The sequence below is a fragment of the Helicoverpa armigera genome, chromosome 29 (genome assembly GCF_030705265.1).
Source record: "Helicoverpa armigera isolate CAAS_96S chromosome 29, ASM3070526v1, whole genome shotgun sequence".
Taxonomy (NCBI): domain Eukaryota; kingdom Metazoa; phylum Arthropoda; class Insecta; order Lepidoptera; family Noctuidae; genus Helicoverpa; species Helicoverpa armigera.
This window is the reverse complement of record NC_087148.1, coordinates 4140476-4160644: the sequence shown is the minus strand read 5'-3', so window position 1 is coordinate 4160644 and position 20169 is coordinate 4140476. Positions and strand designations below refer to the sequence as shown.

Here is a 20169-nt window from a genome sequence, read left to right as displayed (position 1 = left end):
CTGTTAGGAATAAATTCAAAAAGTACTGGACAATTTTAAAAATATTTCGTTTTCTTTTCAGTCTATTTTTTATTCGGGTGCGAGGAGTTGATATCACTTAACAGGGTTTAACCTCTGCTGGCGGAAGCTAATTGCAAAATAAAAATAAAATACTATACAATTATTAATCATTTAATAAACTTTGTATCCCAACCTTTGGTATTTGCAGAAAATTACATGCAAATCTCTTAAGCCGTTTAATTGAAATTCCGGGGTCGTATTAACCCGTTTTTCTTCCTTATCATATTAGTTTATAGATACCTATACAATAAGTAATCTAACATTCCCTATGTTTGGGTCAGCTTCCAGTCTAACTGGATACAGCTGAGTTCCAGTGTTTTACCTAGAACGTCTGCCTACCTGACCTTCTTTACCCAGATACCCGGGCAACCTAATACCCCTTGGTATGACTGGTAGTCAGACTTTCTGGTTTCTAACTACCCGTAACGACTGCCAAAGATGTGCAAAAGACAGCTAAGATCAAAATCTATTTTCATATTGGAAAGAGCTCAGATGTCATGTCATGTGACACACTGGTACTCAGCTGCATCCGATTAGACTGGAAGCCGACCCCAACATAGTTGGGAAAATGCTAGGCAGATGTAGACGACGATATTTTAGCCATGTTTAGTCTATCTCCTAGGCTGGTATTCAGGTCATCCTTGAAAATTATCTGTCTAAGTAATTGCATAATTTATAATAATTATTTGTTTGTTCATAAATGTAAATAAAGTTTATCGAACCAATTGAGAACTGTCCCCATTTCGACATTATGTTATTGAAGTGTTGGTGTAACTGTTTTATCAATGTTTGTCTATTCTTTAATAATAGTCGATACCAACATAATAAAGAGAAAACATCATTTTATTTGTCTGTTTGATTGTACTCAAAATTTCAAACAGTGAAAGAAGTTTTTAAATCGGTTCTGTAGTTTCGAAGCCCTTAGCCCTAAAAAAAAGGAACAAAAAAATATTTATATTTATTATAGTAGGTAAAATAGATCAGTGTACACATATGTACCTTTAAAATTGTAGATAGGTAGTTATTTCAATTTTATAGTGTTTAATCAGAAATGCATACATAGATATAAGAATACATAGATATTTGTCATGTAAATAATAATAAATAAGTTTTATATTCATATTATTGTAAAAAAAATATTATTAAATATTACACAACGATGACACGAGAAAAAAAAAATCGCAATTTTAATACCTTATCATTCAAGTTTTTTTTCACGAGCAATTAAAAACTGATAATAAGATTTAAACGTGATTTTTTTCTCTAAAACAATATATTGTTCCGCGTACATAACCATATCTCACGATCGCCTTGACATTTAATTAATAATCAATAATAATAAAAATATGATTATTTTTGTGAAAAAAATAATAGACCAAGTGCGAGTTGGATTCGTTATAAAAGGTTCCGTACTGACTTATATCATATCTACGTATATAGTCTTAAAAAAAAAAATCTCTGTATATTTCAGAAGAAAAAAAATATATAATATAATAGAAAGACGATGGTCACAGGCTACAAAGTCCCATTCTAACAATAAAACAGCAAATATTTTGATCGAATGTAGACCGATTCACAAAATGTATAAGAAACATCGTATAATCTGTGGTTTGTCGGAGCGCAGATTTACGCGAGACACAATTGAATTTCTATTGTTTTATATCTAGCAACATACAGGCAGTTCAACCAAAGATTTTGACATATATACCTTAAAATATGATGGGATGAATAATTTCAAAGACATTTTTAGATTTTTTTCTTTATTTACATAGATATTTACAACCCAAAAAAATGGGTTGAAATATGTTAACCCAATATTTTTTTATAATGGTTTAAATATTTCCATATTTACGGAACCCCAAAAAAACTAGTCGACGATCTAATTAGCTAAACATGGACATTAATCATTAACAATAAACAATAAATTATTAAAAATAATTATTGGTTTAAAAATATAATTAATATTATGTCAAACGTTTTATCTACGCACATTTTTTTTCTAATTAGTGATTTATTATCTTGACCTTTGGATAAAAAAATTACAAGCAAATATTAACCGATTTTTCCTTAAACGAGAGGATAAACGATTTTTTTAAATAATTTATTTCATCATCATCATCATCATCTCAGCCATAGGACGTCCACTGCTGAACATAGGCCTCCCCCTTAGATCTCCACACATACCTGTTGGAGGCGACGTGCATCCAGCGTCATTTAAAATGCCTAAACTGACCGATATATTTAACCGACTTCAAAAGAGGAGGAAGTTTTCAATTTAGATTTACGTATTTTTTAAAACAGTTGTTGGTTTAGGTTTTCACTCCTGTGCCGGGAAAACCGCTTTTCCGCAATCAGATAAAAAATATTGATATCGTTACTCAGACTCTAATGCCCATTTTCACCAACAAATACCTAAATTTAGGGATCCTCCTAAATGCATTTAAGGACCACTTAATACGAATTTCGTTTTCACAAAAGTTTAAGTGTCCCTTATAACCTTTATAATTGGGGGAGCCCTTATTCTAAGTAACACTTAGTTAGGGAAACGTTAAGAGATGGTTGGTGAAAACGGGCATAAACATTTTTGCCTTTTCAGTTTTTTATGTATGGAAAATCTAGCTTATTTAAATCTGAAATTACTAACCTAAGTACCTATTACAAGCTGCATTAGTAAAGTATAATATGCAATTTTCTGCATCTAACAGTGAAACTGACGCGAGATTGCAATGGTCTAGATGCAACAAATTGCATAGAAAGCCTGCAATTTGCATCGATTTCAATCAAATTGAGTGAAAACTTTAATTAAATAGTTTGAACATTATATCTATGAGTCATGCTAGTTTTGCTCTAAATATATCTTGGACACCAATGACCGTGTTTCGGAGGGCACGATAAACTGAAGGTCCCGGCTGTCATTGAACATTTTTGGCAGTCGTTACGGGGTAGTCAGAAGGCAGTAAGTCCGACAACCAGTCTTTTACCAGGGTCACTGCCTTGAGAAGGTCAGATAGGCAGTCGCTCCTTGTAAAACGCACTGCGTCCGGTTAGACTGGAAGCCGCCCCCAACATAGGGAAAATTGTAGGCAAATAATGTGCCTATTTTTAATAATCTAGAGATATTAGCCTTTTTTATCGTCTCATTGCTGGGCATAGGCGTCCTCTTGCATATAGAATAAATATAAATTCTAGCTTAAATAAACATAATTACCAAATATCCTTTTTAAGACTATTCTAATACCTTGAAAAACAAATAAAGTCACCGATTGGCAATGAGAAATTGGAGTTTATCTTAGTAAGTCGAATTAATTAATATATTCTATTCGCTTGCGCTTTATAATTTGAAATGGCCAAAAATTTGGTGCAACACCCACGCTTAGGCCATCGGGGAAAAACAGATGGTATTTCAATTTTATATCGTGTTATACTAATGTCTTGACCTGGTTATGTCTGCATTCTGTTACAAAAAAAAATATCTATGCATATTATATTAAAAAAAGGACAAATATCCGAATTGAGAACCTTCTTTTTAGAAGTCGGTTAGAAACGTCTGCTACTGCATCTGACTTTTTGCGATAAACTCAAAAAAAAACGCACGGAATGTCATGTGGTTTTCACCAAAAGTGGAGTGACAGACGAAATAATATATATTTTTAATTAACTTAATGATGATTGACATACCCATATAAAAGTGTGTATGTGTTTGTAGTTATATATGTAAATAATATTGAATAACATCATTAGAGTTAGAGCTACCTCATGCAAGATATCTTTAAGCCGCATTTCACCACAAAATCACAACGAACGAACAAACAAACTTTCCTTATCAATCAAAAAATTGCATAATACTCAAGATTAAGATTTAAAAATAACTCGATAGCCTTCACAGATTATTATATAAGCCAAATCTTCAAATATATCTAATGACAAGCAAACCTTGGGTATTTTGGCAAACGCCTTCGTGAAATTTAAAAATGTCGGAAGCAAATCGCTTATGGGTTATAAAGGTTATATAATATAAAGTATGGTCAATGAAATATGATATAGTCGTGGTGGCTTGTGGGTGAAGAACCAACCTCTCGAGTATGTGTACCAATGCAACTTTTCTAAGTTTGTATGTACTTTCTAAGTATATGTTGTACACCAATGGCTGATAAAAAGGTGAAGGAAAACATCTTGAGGAAACCTGGACTATAGTCTGAAATCACCAACCCGCATTGAGCAAGCGTGGTGATCAATGCTCAATCCTTCTCCGTGTGAGAGGAGGCCGCAGCCCAGCAGTGGGACGATAAAAAGGCTGTAACATGGTCAAATATAAATTACTATTAGAGGTTAAGGTACCTTTAAGTATGTATCAGGTTATGACATGCCAAATACCAGTGTAGCATTTTCAATGTCAAATAGATTTTTGACATTGAGATTAGCGCGTGCAAACAAACAAATTCTTCAGCTTTATAATCGTAAAAGTCGTGGTGGCCTAGTGGGTAAAGAACCAACCTCTTATGTAAAAAAATTGGGGTTGATTCCAGGTTCAGGAAAGTACCAATGCAACTTTTCTAAGTTTGTATGTACTTTCTAAGTATATCTTGGACACCAATGATTGTTTTTCGGAGAGCACGTCAAACTGTAGGTCCCGGCTGTCATTTGAACATCCTTGGCAGTCGTTACGGGTAGTCAGAAACCAGTATGTCTGACACCAGTCTAACCAAGGGGTATTGGGTTGCCCGGGTAACTGGGTTGAGGAGATAGGGCAGTCGCTCCTTGTAAAACACTTGTACTCAGCTGCATCCAGTTAGACTGGAAGCCGACCTCAACATAGTTGGGGAAAAGGCTCGGGAAATGATGTTGGTTTACCCCCTTACACCTTATAAATAGCAACTACATCATCATATATTTCAAATGATAATCACAAGGTTTTCCTTGCTAATTACTACTCAGAATTTAATACCGTTTAACCGACATTTCCGGAGTCAAACCTTGGATGGGTGACCAGTTTTTCAATGCGAAATTTTCTAATGATAGGTAGTGTGGTACCGCTTATGTGTTTGATTTATGAGTTTATCGTTATTTCTGCGGTCAGGCCTTGGATGGGTGACCGTTTTTGAGAAGGCTTCTTAATAGCAATTATTATTGTGATATCGTTGAATAATAAATAAGAGGATTTTCGACAGGATAAACTAGGTAATAAGTAGGTATAATATCTTACCAACATAAAAAAAAACTAATGTTCACACTAAGTAGTTTTTGGAAAAACCGAGCCTTTTTCTAGGTCATTATTTTTCAAATTGGCCCATTTTTTATGTGATCTTAAATATGTTAATTTTGTACGTTTGTAAATGACCGTTTGCATTTTTTTTTACTCATTTTCTATAACTTAAGAATAAAATACAAAAAATCGGAGACTTGTCCTGGTTTCGAATTCTTTGATTGATCATTATGATTATGCAATATTTTATTTATTTATATAGATGTTCTACTAGTTTTTTCTCAGAATGATTTAAATCATCGATCAAGTTTAAATTTTAAAATATAAATCAATATACTTTGGATCCGTGTTCAAAGTCTAAAATTCGTATCAAAGTGCTTGATAAGCCAAATTGATTTTTAATTTTATTTAAATAAGGTTAAAATTCACATCGTATAAAATGTCGGTCTAATTTGAACATCTTTGGCAGTCGTAACAAGCATGTCTGACAAACCAGTCTTACCAAGGGGTATTGGGTTGACCGGGTAACTGGGTTAAGGAAGTCAGACAGGCAGTCTCTCCTTGTAAAACACTGGTACTCAGCGCTGCATTCGGTTAGACTGGAAGCCGATCCCAACATAGTTGGGAAAAGGCTAGGCAGATGATGATTATCTAAAAGCTGGTTTCCCTCGGTTTTACTCGCTTTCTGCAATTTCTGCACCTGGTTATAATCTAGCTTCCCAACAGTAAAAGCCTTTTAGTTTCAAACAAAAAATCCTCTTTATTATATTACTACAGATGAATTGGTCAGTATGTCATTAAAACTAATTAAAATGCAAGCCTAACCAATTCTGACTTGACCGTAACCTTAAAAAATCGCTTAACTGTATACTAATTATTACTAGGAAGTTTGAGTGATCGCATTTGCATGTCCATAATTAAAAAAAAAAACATGTTTATGATATCTGTCAATGTCAATGTCAAAATTTTGTTTTGACTGACAGGAAATATGATTTGGCGCGTTTTTGATACCGTTTAAGTTCAAGGTAGGGGCACCAATAAAGGGCTACGGGATTGTTCTAAAGAGTTACCGCGGCCCTGGTACATAAAAGGCCTACGACGGAACACGACGGTTTTTAGTCAGTAAGAGTCTGACACTCCCTCACCGCTGCTAACCCACAGCGGGAGGGGTCATTTGATGACTTTTGCCATCGCTATAAAAAATATATCAAAATACCCTTTTAAGGAGCATCACTAAAATAAGGTTTTTTAAAGTTATCTTTTTATCCGTAGTTATAGTAATGTTGATATTACTTTTTTTCAGGGATTGCAGACTGTACGACATAATTTATATTTTTATATATAAAATGTTTCCTCTATATTATATTAGTAGGTACAGACAGATGTATATTTAAATCAAGTCCAGCTAGATCCAAATTCTAAACCATTGTCTGGCAAACGGTCTCATCATTTATTAGTTAGTAAGTTCAAAGACCAGATTAACCGGTTAAATCACTAACTGGTTTTTTTAACGACGTCAAAAATCATCAAATGACCCCTCCCGCTGTGGGTTAGCAGCGGTGAGGGAGTGTCAGATTCTTACTGACTAAAACCGTCGTGTTCCGTCGTAGGCCTTTTATGTACCAAGACAATTCCGCAACAATTATAATTATTTATTCCGGTAACTCGCGCGAACAATTCCGCAGCCCCGGCAGATCACTAACTGGTATTATGCATACTTAACTATTTAACCTGAAACTAAACCCAAGTTATTTAAGTGGTTCTTCTCAGTAACTCGTTGTTCTAGTGGTCGTATAGGGCAACTGCTATGCACGAGGTCTCAGGTTTAATTCCCGGGTCGAAATCACTTTGAGGGTTTTAAAAAACATTCACAAAGCAGCCCGTAGTCTGGAAGTTGGTGATTGATACACCGGTGCATCGGAGAGCACGTAAATGTCGGTCCTGCGCCTAACTCTTTCCGGTGGTGTTGGATTGCCGTCTCATATGAGAGTGAAGGAATAGTGAGTGCACCTGTGTCCAAGCAAATGCTTGTGCACTCTAATATGTCCTGCGCCGCTGGCTGATCTCCTTAGAGTCTAGATGCCATTATTATTATATCATATATCTAGAATGGTTTTAAAATGTCATCTTTACAAAGTATACAATGACTTGGAATAAACTTGAACCCGGAAAATGACACTTACGCATCTGAATGTCATAATTCTTTAAGTATTTTATCTTCCTTACGGTTTAAATTATTTCCTATATATTTAAAACTAGGCCGGTAAGTCTTGAACTTGAAAATTAACTCTCATACAAACATACACTTTATTGTTTATATCATAAGATACAATTTCCCTTGCAACGTTTGAGTTTATACTGTTAGAATAAATTGCCAGTTAAAAGTAGACTTTATTTTGTTACATAGAAGGTTGGTTTTAGTTAGTCTTATTTAGATGAATTTGTTTACTATTATCATGCAAATTATTTATTAAAAATTGATTAAAACCGGTCCACTAATATAGTGCTAAATACGTTATCATATTAGTTTTTTCTTTTAAGTTATAGAAAGTCTGTCAACCAGTCTTACTAAGTAAGGGGTATCTTCTTAGCAACTGGGTTAAGGGGGTCAGATAGGCAGTCGCTCCATGTGAAACTCTCATGTATGAACTTTGGATAGCATAGTTGAAAGAAGGGTTGACAGATGATAAAAACATCTAAGACTACCTTCCTTTAGCGATTTCACTTTCGTCCTGTAGGAACTACTCCGCACACTTGGATAAAAAGTATCCTTATTCCTCGATAAATGGCCTATCTAACACTGAAAGAATGTTACAAATCAAACTAGTAGTTCCTGAGATTTGCGCGTTCAAACAAACAAACTCGTCCGATTATAATATTAGTATGGAAATAGAGCAAACGTATAGATAATTTCCAATGGCAATTTATGCGAATTGCGATATAATGTAAGCCAGTATTTGATTCCAAGAAATTGAAATAACTATCATGCATGATTAAGAATGGTATTTCCTCTCAATTATTTTCAAATTGATTCAATTGAATATATTGCTTCATTTATCTTTACAAATATTTACTTCTATACTATTATAATAGAGACCCATAATATAAAATATAAGAGGACCCTAAAGTTTCGGAATCTACTGAGCTATTTTGATAATTCTTTCACCATTGAAAAGCTACAACATTCCCGAGTAACATCCTACTAATATTATAAATGCGAAAGTAACTCTGTCTGTCTGTTACGCTTTCACGTCTAAACCACTGAACTGATTTTAATAAAATTTGGTACAGAGATGGAGTTTATCTTGAGAAAGAATATAGGATAGTTTTTATTCCTGACTTTTGAAGAGTTCTCTTGGAAACGCGATATAACCGAACTCTACGCGGGCGAAGCCGCGGGCGGAAGCTAGTATAAAATATAAGAGAACCCTAAAGGCTTCGAAACTACTGAACTGTTTTGAAAATTCTTTCACCATTGAAAAGCTACACTCTTCCCGAGTAACATAGGCTATAGGTATTTTACCCCGGTACAGGCAGTAGTTCTCACGGGATGCGGGTGAAACCGAGGCTAAAAAATCAAAAAAATCAAAAGCAAAACATATTTAAACACAAACACAATAGGTACATAGAAGTTATGTACAAAGGCGAGCCTAATCCAGAGTTGGGTTCTCTAACAGCAAACCTTAGAGTGATAGAGAGATGCAAATTTAATCCAAATTAGTTTCACCCTGAATGCTTTACAAACAAACAAACATTGGCATAATATAACAACGAGGATAAGTATAGATAAACAAACAAATACAAGGCTAAATAGTACGGATATAGATGTCTTAATACATTTTAATTGATACACTTAAAGTTCAATAAAAATAATTAAGTAACCTTAGATTTTCAAATTACGCATATTTTTATTCGACCATCAACCATTGCGCGTATCAATAATTTCTGCAAGAAAAATACACTATCTGCATAGCCTTTTCCCAACTATGTTGGGGTCGACTTCCAGTCTAACTGGATGCAGCTGAGTACCAGTGTTTTACAAGGAGCGACCGCCTATCTAATCTCCTCAACCTAGTTACCCGGGCAATCCAATACGCCTTGGTAAGACTGGTTGTCAGACTTAATGGCTTCTGACTACCCGTAACGACTGCCAAAGATGTTCAATGACAGCCGAGACCTACAGTTTATCGTGCCTTCCGCAACACGGAAGAACTCGTCATGACAATCACCCATCCACGGATCGACCGCGCCATTAAGCTTTGCTTAACCTTATAATCAATCGATCCATGCAGGTTTGACTTAGCTATAAGCTCTATCTACTATTCCACATACCGCTAGCCATATGACTAGCTGTTTTCCCACAGTTTCAACCGCGGTACCGGGATAAAATATATCCTATGTTACTCGGGAAGAGTGTATCTTTCCAACAGTGAAAGAATTTTTCAAATGGGTTAATAGTTTTGGAGCCTTTAAACAAACAAAAAAATTATTCCTCTTCATAATATTAGTATAGAAACGTAGCTGATACATACCGATAGTCTTTTGTTCTTGACAATGGAAAATTTCCAATGGTTCGAATCAATTTGTTATTAATGATATACCTGGCTATTATTATATATACGTATAGTAAAGGTCATTGACTTCTAAGTGGGTTTGTAATAGATGTTTTATAACTGCGGAGATGGTGCGATAAAAACCTCATCTATGTAGCTATTTTTCTTTATGTACTAGGTATTTTAAAGTCCATCTTTTTTTAGGAATTTTCTTATTAACGCAAGGAAAGTCACTATTACACTAATCTACTCTAATATAACAAAGAAACACTATTTTGTTTGGCTCCGAAAGCTCTGAAACGATTGAACCGATATGAAAAATTCTTTCACTGTTGGAAAGCTACACTCTTCCCGAGTAACTTAGGCTATATTTTATCCCGGTAAGGGCATTAGTATCTCACGGGACGCGGGAGAAACCGCGGGGAAACGGCTAGTTCATTATAAAGGCCATACCATACAAAATACACAGGTAGCCAAACTTTGTGACTATGTATTTACGTTTTTTGACGCAACTTATAATGTAGGTAGGTTTGTAATAATGTAGGTTTACAATACATGTAATAATATACAGGCTTTTTAATACAGATGTGGGAAGTAGTTCCCACCTCAGAATTTGAATCATATAAACAACAAATAAGATATGACGTCAATCAACCTTTTTACCAAACCACAGCCGATTGATTTTCATCTTAAAACATGGGTAAGGAATTTATATACCTAAACAATTCAATGGATACAATAACTACAAAGCTATCTTTAGAGCACACTGCAAACTTTCAGTCGGCCGATAGTTTGTTCGTCGGCAGACAGTCAGTATGGTTTGTACCTACACAGCCTTATTCTCGGGAAACAATGACCCATAGATATATACAACTGACATAAAATATGTTTGTAAATAAAACTTAAGTATTAGTACTATTCTTGATGATCAATCGACTCGCATGGCTGTTACTTAGCCATATTATTTTGACAATAATCAAAATATTTTATTTTTTTGCATCCAAAACAATATAAAATCGGTTAATTATCATCCTCATTTTATTACAAGATTGTGACATTATAGAATTTTAGTCGTAAAATCTACAAAACTGTTGACCCATAAAACGAAAAAAATATTTTATTAAGGTACCATTTGTTAGTCACCAAATCTTAAGGTAATTCTTATTCAAAGTTAAAGGTAAAGTCAAAAAACTGTAGGTCCCGCATGTCATTGAACATCTTTAGGAACCAGTCTTACCTAGGGGTTTTGGGTTGCCCGGGTAACTGGGTTGAGGAGGTCTGAGAGGCAGTCGCTCCTTTTATAACACTGGCACTCAGCTGCGTCCGGTTAGACTGGAAGCTGACCTCAACATAGTTGGGAAAAGGCTCGGGAGATATTGCTAAATGAAGGCTAATACATATTAGTAAATATTTTTTTCATAATAATCTAGCCTTAATATAAAATACAGCCGGAATTACCTAATTATTTATGTTCAGAATAATTCTGTAATAATTTTGTTATTTCACGTGACCAATCTTCACGTTCTTGAAACTAGTCTATCTAGGTAATAAAATATATTTTTGAAGATGTTTAAGAGGCTAAGTATTTGTGACTGTTAAATAATCATTATCATTGTAATATACTTACATACTTCTATTTTTCGAGTGAGCTGCAAGTTTAATCACCTAACAAGCCGTGTCAGAGTTTTCTCAAATCCTCCTGACGGCCTCTGACGTGGAATTGTTATATAAAAATGACTGCTGTCAAGATTGAATGTAAACCACTGCCTTCTTTGATAAATGGGGCTATGTAAACACTGAAAGACTTTTCAAATTTTGCCTAGAGTATTAGCTTACTCATCAAACTCTTCAGCTTTATAATATTAGTATAGTATGGGCTGCGGGATTGTTCGCGTGAGTTACCGCGGCCCTGGTACATAACGGGCTTCAGAAGGAACATGGTGGGTTTTAGTCAGTAAGTGTCTGACACTCCCTCACGCTGCACCCACAGCGAGGTCATTTGATGATTTCCCACTAAAAGTAAAATGTATGGTACAGATATTTAATGATGTTTTTCTTTTGTTTCAGGTCTTTTTATTCTGTTGATGCTGGGTTTCTTCGCTTTAGCAGCCGGTTGCTTTATCCTGTTCTTGAAGCCTTACGATTTCTTCTTCAGTCAGGTAGGTTAAATTACAATTTTAGGCTCACGACCGGTAGTATAATCGGTGACCGATTTTTTGTAGGAGAAAAATAGATAGAGCATACTGATAGCAATAGTGCAACGCACATATCCTACAGAGAGTCGGTCAGAAAATGATAATAACGTTGTCCTACAAAATCGGTCCGATTATCTATGGAAATATACCTAATAATATTTATGAAGTTATCACCAAATTCATAGTTGTAACATTTTTATATTTGTCAGTTCACTAACTTTGAGAATTCACTGAATATTTCAGTGAGACTGAGTTATTGAAATTCCTTGACAATTCATTTCTAGATATTGTAATTTTCACCACCGCACCGTTGAGTTGGTTTGCAAGTTTGCCTCTGAAATATGGAAGGAAAGGAATAATACTCTGAATTTTGTTCTGATTAGTTAGAAAGGAAAGCCTAAGTTAGTATTTATCTATGCATATGCTAATGTAAACTGTATATTATGTTTTCAGAAAGCAATGCTAACTGATGGTGGTGAGATTTTCGAAATGTGGCGGAAACCGGAAGTGGAGTTATATACCAAGGTCTACTTGTTCAACATTACGAATGCCGAAGAGTATATGTCTGGTATTGATAGCAAGATCAAGGTTAAAGAGGTTGGGCCTTATGTTTATAGGTAAGTTTTTAAATAATAGTAATTAATTAAATATTTTAAAAGACTCTACTATAAGTAAAAGTAACATATTTTTAAAAAATCTGACGGCTGATCTATTTTTATATAGGTTAGTATGAAATATGGTTTAGTCTCTAATAACGTATATATAAAACGAAACCTACCTACAGAAAAAATATATTTCACGAGAGATAACCATAAGTAACATAATTAGGTACTTAGCTACTAAATAAACTAACTTCTTAAGTAACATAATTAAATAATTTGCTTATACCAAATTTTAAATATCTCTTTTTTTCTAACTGATTAAAATTAGATGTACAACTTTACTCTGACAGTCTTATATATATCTGTTTTTGCATCCGCATAAAAATATGGTTTACTGTAGAATGAAATCTTAATATAAAAAATATTTTTTTTAATTAAAAAGTTACATATTATTATAATAAAAATCCTTTCAGTCAGAAAATAAACTTAATTTATGAGTAACATAATTACTTGGTAACATTATACTTAAAACACTTATTTTTTTATAAAACTACTAATTAGAGATATATTTTTTATTATTATATAAGTTAAAACAATTATTTCTCACTGCTTTAATTGTTTGTTTTTCATAGAACTTATTAAAAGTGGGTAAATACATACATAATATTAATTCTGCTATTGTCTTGGTAATTATTTTAATGTTACAGTTGGCACTTTACCTACATACTTTGTATTTTTTACATGTCATACCTAAGAATTATTGCATTTACGAAATACTTAGGTACTTAAATGCTTTATGTGAATAAAAATTCGATAAATGCAGAAATATAAAAAAAATCCGCGGAACACACAATTGTAGATGAGCAATCTCTAAACTCATTCACAACTCATATTCACTGACAAATGTTAATCTTTCAATAAATACAGAAAAATTAAGATTCTTTTATCAATTGGCAGCAATGACAAACACTGGCAGGTCAGTACAAATGTTCAATTTCGTTGTAACATAGCGAAGAATTTTGAAATTGCAGCTAGTGTTTTTTAATACTTACGAAAATTTCGTACCCATAGTAACAAGCTCAAGCCTAAGTTCATTGACAATACAAACGTCAGTTCATAATAAACAGCTGTTGTTTTAAGAAAAACGGAAGTTTTAAGTTGTCGGTGAAAATGGGCAATAATTAAAGCGATGTCTATGTTTCAAATCTATCCTCAAACATTATTTAATTACCTTAATAATGGGCCCTGAAGTCTAAATCAAATGGATAAATAAATAAAAAAAAATTATCTACCTATTCATTATTTTTTTATTTTTACAGAGAATTTCTAGAACACAAAGTGACGAAGTTCAACGACAATGCTACTCTGTCGGCCATTCCTCTGCATCCGCTCACCTGGGTCGAGGAGTTGTCGGAGGGAAACCAGGAGAATGACACTCTTTACCTGCCACACATTGCTATGCTGGTAAGTTTCTAAAAAATAAAAAAATTGGATTTTTTCGCGGTAATGGACGGACGTGGATCCGATAGAAATCTTATCTATTTGCATTCTGATTGATGACTTTTATCTAAAGAATATGTTTGACAGCTTTTGTATAGAAAATATGGTAGACCGCTATATTATTTGATCCTCATATAGAAGTTACCTGATAATTGAGCCCTTAAACAGACAATTTACCACTCATAATTACCTATTTTTAGTTAGAGGGAAAAAATCGGGCAGGCTTTTGACTTCCGCCGTAGAAAATACATTTGCAAGAATACTGTTAACTTATTAGTGAAAATTAAGTAAAAAACTAAACTTCTCAGCTTTTCGATAAATGGTCTATCTCACACTGAAGATAAGATTTTCCAAACCAAACCAATAGTTCCCGTTTAAACAAGTAAGAGAAACAGACTCTTCAGTGTAATGTCTACTATCAGTACAGATACCAGTTCTGTAGTTCGAGAAACATCCTACACAAATACAAACTTGATCTTTACAACATTAAACAGCCAAACAGATGAAGACAGAATATATTAACTTAACTAAGCAATATGATATTCTCTGCATCCTAACTTCCATTCACATTGCTTAACCAAAGGAAACACGGCACCTTTGGCCTAAGTTGAGCAATAAGCAATAACTTGGCACTCACACTTGGCTTACTTAGCTATCAAGTTGCAGGGTTAAGTCCATAGATGGTTGACGAAACTTAGTTACAAACTGATTCTTTGTTGTATGTGAAATTGACAGTTGAATTCTTCCGTTCATCATCATGAGCATTTGTTAGACTAGGTACATATTTATACCAATACTAGCTGATCCCGCGAACTTCGTATCGTTCAAACCTTCCCTGGACCTCTAAAAACATTTTAAAATCAAAATCAGCTCAATCGGCCCAGCCGTTCTCGAGTTTTAATCAGACTAACGAACAACAATTCATTTTTATTTATATAGACTAGCTGATCCCGCGAACTTCGAATCGTTTAAACCTTACCTGGAACTCTACAAACATTTTAAAACCAAAAAAAGTTAAATCGGTCGAGCAATTCTCGAGTTTTAGTGAGACTAACGAACAGCAGATAGATTACAAATATGCCAATTAAGAAAGGTATTTACACATTTACACAACAATTTACAAAAACTAAAACTAAAAGCGTCAAAAAATTCGTCCCCATCGCTGTCGACTGGGAGCGTGCCCCAGAGGCTGGCAGCGTTACCTCGTTGGATGGCCATGCTGATCCTTTGTCCGAGGTAATAGCCAGCCTTCTGGTCACGAGAAGCGTCAACCAGTCCAATGAGCTATCTAACACAAACACTTTTCAAATCGGTGCAATAATTCCTGAGATTAGGGCATTCAAGCAAAAAACTAATACCTCAACAGCTTTATAATATTAGTATAGACTTATTAGGTATATCCCGAGCTTTCGGCCAAATATCAATTTTATAGATTTACTAGCTTCACCCGAATAGAGTTCGGTTATATCGCGTTTCCAAAGGAATTCTTCAAAAGTCCGGGATAAAAACTATCCTATGTTCTTTCTCAAGGTCAACTCTATCTCTGTACCAAAAATTTAAATCTGTTTATAGTGGTTTAGACGTGAAAGCGTAACAGACAGACAGAGTTACTTTCGCATTTATAATATTAGTAGGGATTCGCGTACAATAGTCAATATTGTACCTATTAACAGTAGCTAAACACCTAATTATGTTTCAATTACTTTGCTGTAAGTGTTATTTATAAACTGACAATACATCACAGTACGATCTTTATTAATTTATCCAATGTCCAATTAACCTTTAACACTTATTTATTAGGATAATAAAGCCACTATTATTATCAATAAATAATTGATTGTACTCTATTACGCATTGATCTATTCAAATGATGATCTATGTCGTCTTTACAAAATTAAATAATATAAAGAAGTATAGTTGTTTTATCTTATGAAATGAGTGAGCTACGCTTGTCAGCTTCTGTGTATAAATAAACAAAAATAGAATATTGTACCGAGTACAGGGCACGCGCGCATATTGCTTAAAAAAAATAATTTATAAAAAACAAAAAAGTTTTTAGCTTTTGTGGAATAAAATATCCATAAAGGATATAGGTACACTGTAGGGGATGATCTCGGAACCTACTGAACCGATTCGAAAAAATATTTTATCAATAGAAAGCTACGTTATTTAAGAATATCGAGGGAGACCTTATCTTAAACATAGGAAGTAATTCGTTCGGGGCACGACTGAACCCGCATGTATCTTTAAGCAATGATTGGAAGAAGTTACCAATCAATAAAGTTGACTTTTCTACACTCAGCTTTATGACTAGTGATTACCGGAAAATTTGCATCAAATTGCAGTAATATTTCCTAAACAGTTAACCTTTAGCTTCAAGTAAATGTGAAGAAACCATTGAAAAATCTAGAAACTTACCGACTTAGAGAACCGGCAATCTGTAGACTTTAAGTCGGCCGATAGTTTGTTTGGGCTCATAAATCAGTATGAAGATAAATGATAGTCCGCATTCCTTCTTGTAAAGCACTGGTACTCAGCTGAATCCGGTTAGATTGGAAGCCGAACCCAACATAGTTTGGGAAAAAGGCTCGGAGGATGATGAGGATGATGATAAATGATAGTCCGCACATTACAAAGATCAGATATTTAGCCGGTATCAGACCGACTAAAAACCTTGATTGGAGTCAAGATTTTCGTTAAAAAAAATGCCAACCATCGAGTCAACTATCGGCCGACTATTTAGTCTTTAGTGTGATCCTATAAGTAGATGATTGATGAATTTGGTATTCGCGCACACACGTTGCAATTTCGCGGACATTTCAGAAATGTTCGCACGCAATGTATTACTGTTTGCTAGAGCGAGTACACCAGAAGATACATTTGTGTGCCATACACCGGAAAAATAATAAAAACTAAGCCTCGGAATCAAAAGTAATTTAGCGCTAGATGAATATTCATTTTCATCATATTTTCAAAAGCTGCTACTAGAAATATTTTGAAGGTTCTTCTATTATTTTATTGCGTAATAAATTAATTTGATCCGTTTACATAATATGTGTATTTAAAATCTAGCTCGTTTTAGAGGTCTAATAAAATTACTTCCGGTTCTTACATATATCCCAAGGCCATTTTGAACGACTTCTTATCTACGAAGATAAGGCAATTTTTTTAAGTCATAGTCCGAGCCATTTTCCCAACTATGTTGGGGTCGACTTCCAGTCTAACCAGATGTAGCTGAGTACCAGCGCTTTACAAGGAGCGATTGCCCTATCTGACCCCCTCAACCCAGTTACCCGGGCAACCCAATACCCTTGGTTAGACTGGTGTCAGACTTCTGGCTTCTGACTACCCGTAACGACTGCCAAGGATGTTCAATGACAGCCGGGACCTACAGTTTAACGTGGCATCCAAAACACAGTCCTCGGTGTCTAAGATATACCTAGAAAATACATACAAACTTAGAAAATTGAAAACACGTGGATTTACAAGTCTCACATCAAAATAAGATACTGCAAGGTGTATATTTAAGAATGCAGTCTATTGCTCAATTATGAGGATGGGTTTCTTGCAACATTCAACTGCACTATGCATTTACGAAATGCAAGCCAAGATGCTTAGAAGTTGTGGTCAAGCCTACTAGATCTTTCTGTTAAAGAATTTAAAGGTCGACTTTACAAGACTTGGTAAAGTCGCCTTTACCTAGGCTTAAGCTTGAATTTTTATCCAAATAAAATATATTAATTAAGATATAGGTAAATATTATTATGAACTAGCTGTTTCCTACGGTTCTACTTGAACACTAAAAAATACATGAAGATATAAGATTTACAGTATCAAAGTGCCCTATCATTTATTTTTCAAAATCTGAATAAACACATACATATATGTACCTACTTAGGTTTGCTGTATTCTGAAGTCTGTATCTTATTACACAGAAGATCAAGAGATAAAACTAACAATTTCTACCTTAAAATGTATAAATGATACCTTCTTAAATATGCATTGAGTCCTAAAATGATACATGTTATTTGTCAAATACACAATGTGCCAAGTGCATCCCAATACCTCACTTATGCACTTCACTGCAAACTAAAATATGTGCATAAATATTGAAACAAAAGTGTTTACAAAGGTTTAGCTAACACATGAACACACGTTCTTTTAACTGTTTACAATATACCCAATCTCAAGTAGGTAGCTCAACTCAAATTTTATGAGGAGTAATTTTAAAGAAAATACTTCAAAATCTTTTTCAAGTGGTGTTGTCGATATCAAACTTCTGAATTCGGAAACCAATAATAGTATATTTACGATATTTACAATACAACTAAAAACTATCCTAGTAAAACAAAAAACAAAAACTAAAAAGCGGAAACCAATTGCGTATAATACAGTACCATCAAATGAGAAAATCCAAACTGGTATTTTTGAGGTCAAATAAGTATATTTTTTCTAGCAAAAAACACATAAAAAGTGGTGACATATAATCCTGAAAACAAAAAATAATAATTATAATGTCGAAGGAGTTAATTTCTGTTCTGTCTCAATAAATTCTAGAAAGCCTATATACTTATAATCTGGAAATCGGTTATTTTGACCATGAAATCTCTCACCATAGTTAAAAAACTCCATAATCTATATAAATAAAAATGAATTGTTGTTCGTTAGTCTGATTAAAACTCGAGAACGGCTAGGCCGATTGAGCTGATTTTGGTTTTAAAATGTTTGTAGAGGTCCAGGGAAGGTTTGAACGATACGAACTTCGCGGGATCAGCTAGTAATAACTATATTTCCTTCTTCCACAGAGTATAGCCAACGTGGTCTCCCAAAAGGACTACTTCACGCGCTTCGGACTGAACAACTTGATCACTTTGACTAAAACCAGACCCTTGGCTAAGATGACAGCCAAGGAGTTCATGATGGGTCATAAGTCTGAGCTGATGACCCTGGGTAATACTTTCCTGCCGGGGTGGATTTATTTTGATAAGCTTGGCCTTATTGATAGGGTGAGTTTTCTTTGTGTTTTAGAAGATATTTATTGGTTTTATCGTGTGTCTTATTATTTTTTTTTTTATTAAGTATATTAATTAAGCACTCACTGTCGTAATTTCATACTGCTATATCAATTGGCATCCTATATGCTATTGTAACGAATATATTTTTGATGGTGTAGTTTTCCACCTAAATAGGGGGCTTCACGATCAACTGTTTAAAATGCTGATCTAGGCTGTAATATACATTTATTTACATAGATTTTTAAACAACAAACACATTTACAAATATTTACAATACAGATTAAAAACTATCCTAAAAAAAAAACTAGCCTGTTTAGCTTCCTCAATACCAAAATTTATCAAAATTGCTTCACCGTGAAGAAGTAAGAAACAAATATGATCGCTTGAAGGGAACAGCTATCTTGCTCGATTATTTTTTTACCTGACACCCGGATACGAAGTAGCTTTCTTTACAAAACTTTCTATCTAAGACTGAAACAATTTTTCAAGCCAATCCAGTAGCTACTAACATCATGTTAACAAACTCTTCACCTCTCTAATAAGTCAAAAGATTCCTTTAAATAGAGAACCTCCTTCTTTCTGTTAAAGTCCGCTAAAAAACCCGAATTTCTATTCTCATCTCCCATTTCAGATGTACGATTTCGACGGCGACTATGAGACAGTATTCACCGGTACCGACGACGTGAAAGTCTCTGGTCTCATAGACACGTACCGAGGGTCCACTGATCTACCACAATGGAAGGGCAAGCACTGTTCTAATGTGCAGTATGCGTCTGATGGCACTAAGTTCAAGGGTGGCGTGGAGAGAAATGAAACGATACTGTTTTATAGGAAGAGTCTTTGTAGGGCGGCGCCTTTGGTGAGTGTTTTTATTGGTTTTTTTTTTGAGACTGGGGGAAGAGAATTTTTGATGAATGTTTAAGGGTCTGGTTAACGGATGAAGTTACAATTTTGGGTCTCTCACTTTAATTTTTGAATTTGCGAATTATCAGTTTCAAGAGTTTAATGATTTGAACAAATGAACACAGAAATCATTTGCAA

At 34.3% G+C, this 20169-nt stretch overlaps 1 protein-coding gene across 2 annotated transcripts in view; it reads left to right on the top strand.

Annotated features, from left to right (window-relative positions):
* LOC110383333 (scavenger receptor class B member 1) overlaps window positions 1-20169 on the top strand; it is a 91987-nt gene that overhangs the window by 66303 nt on the left and 5515 nt on the right. For both annotated transcript variants that reach the window (XM_064042616.1, XM_064042615.1), the window contains 5 exons: window positions 11884-11975; window positions 12465-12628; window positions 13933-14077; window positions 18919-19119; window positions 19760-19987. In XM_064042616.1, the coding sequence (XP_063898686.1) occupies window positions 11884-11975; window positions 12465-12628; window positions 13933-14077; window positions 18919-19119; window positions 19760-19987 (830 nt within the window). The remainder of the gene's footprint in view (window positions 1-11883; window positions 11976-12464; window positions 12629-13932; window positions 14078-18918; window positions 19120-19759; window positions 19988-20169) is intronic.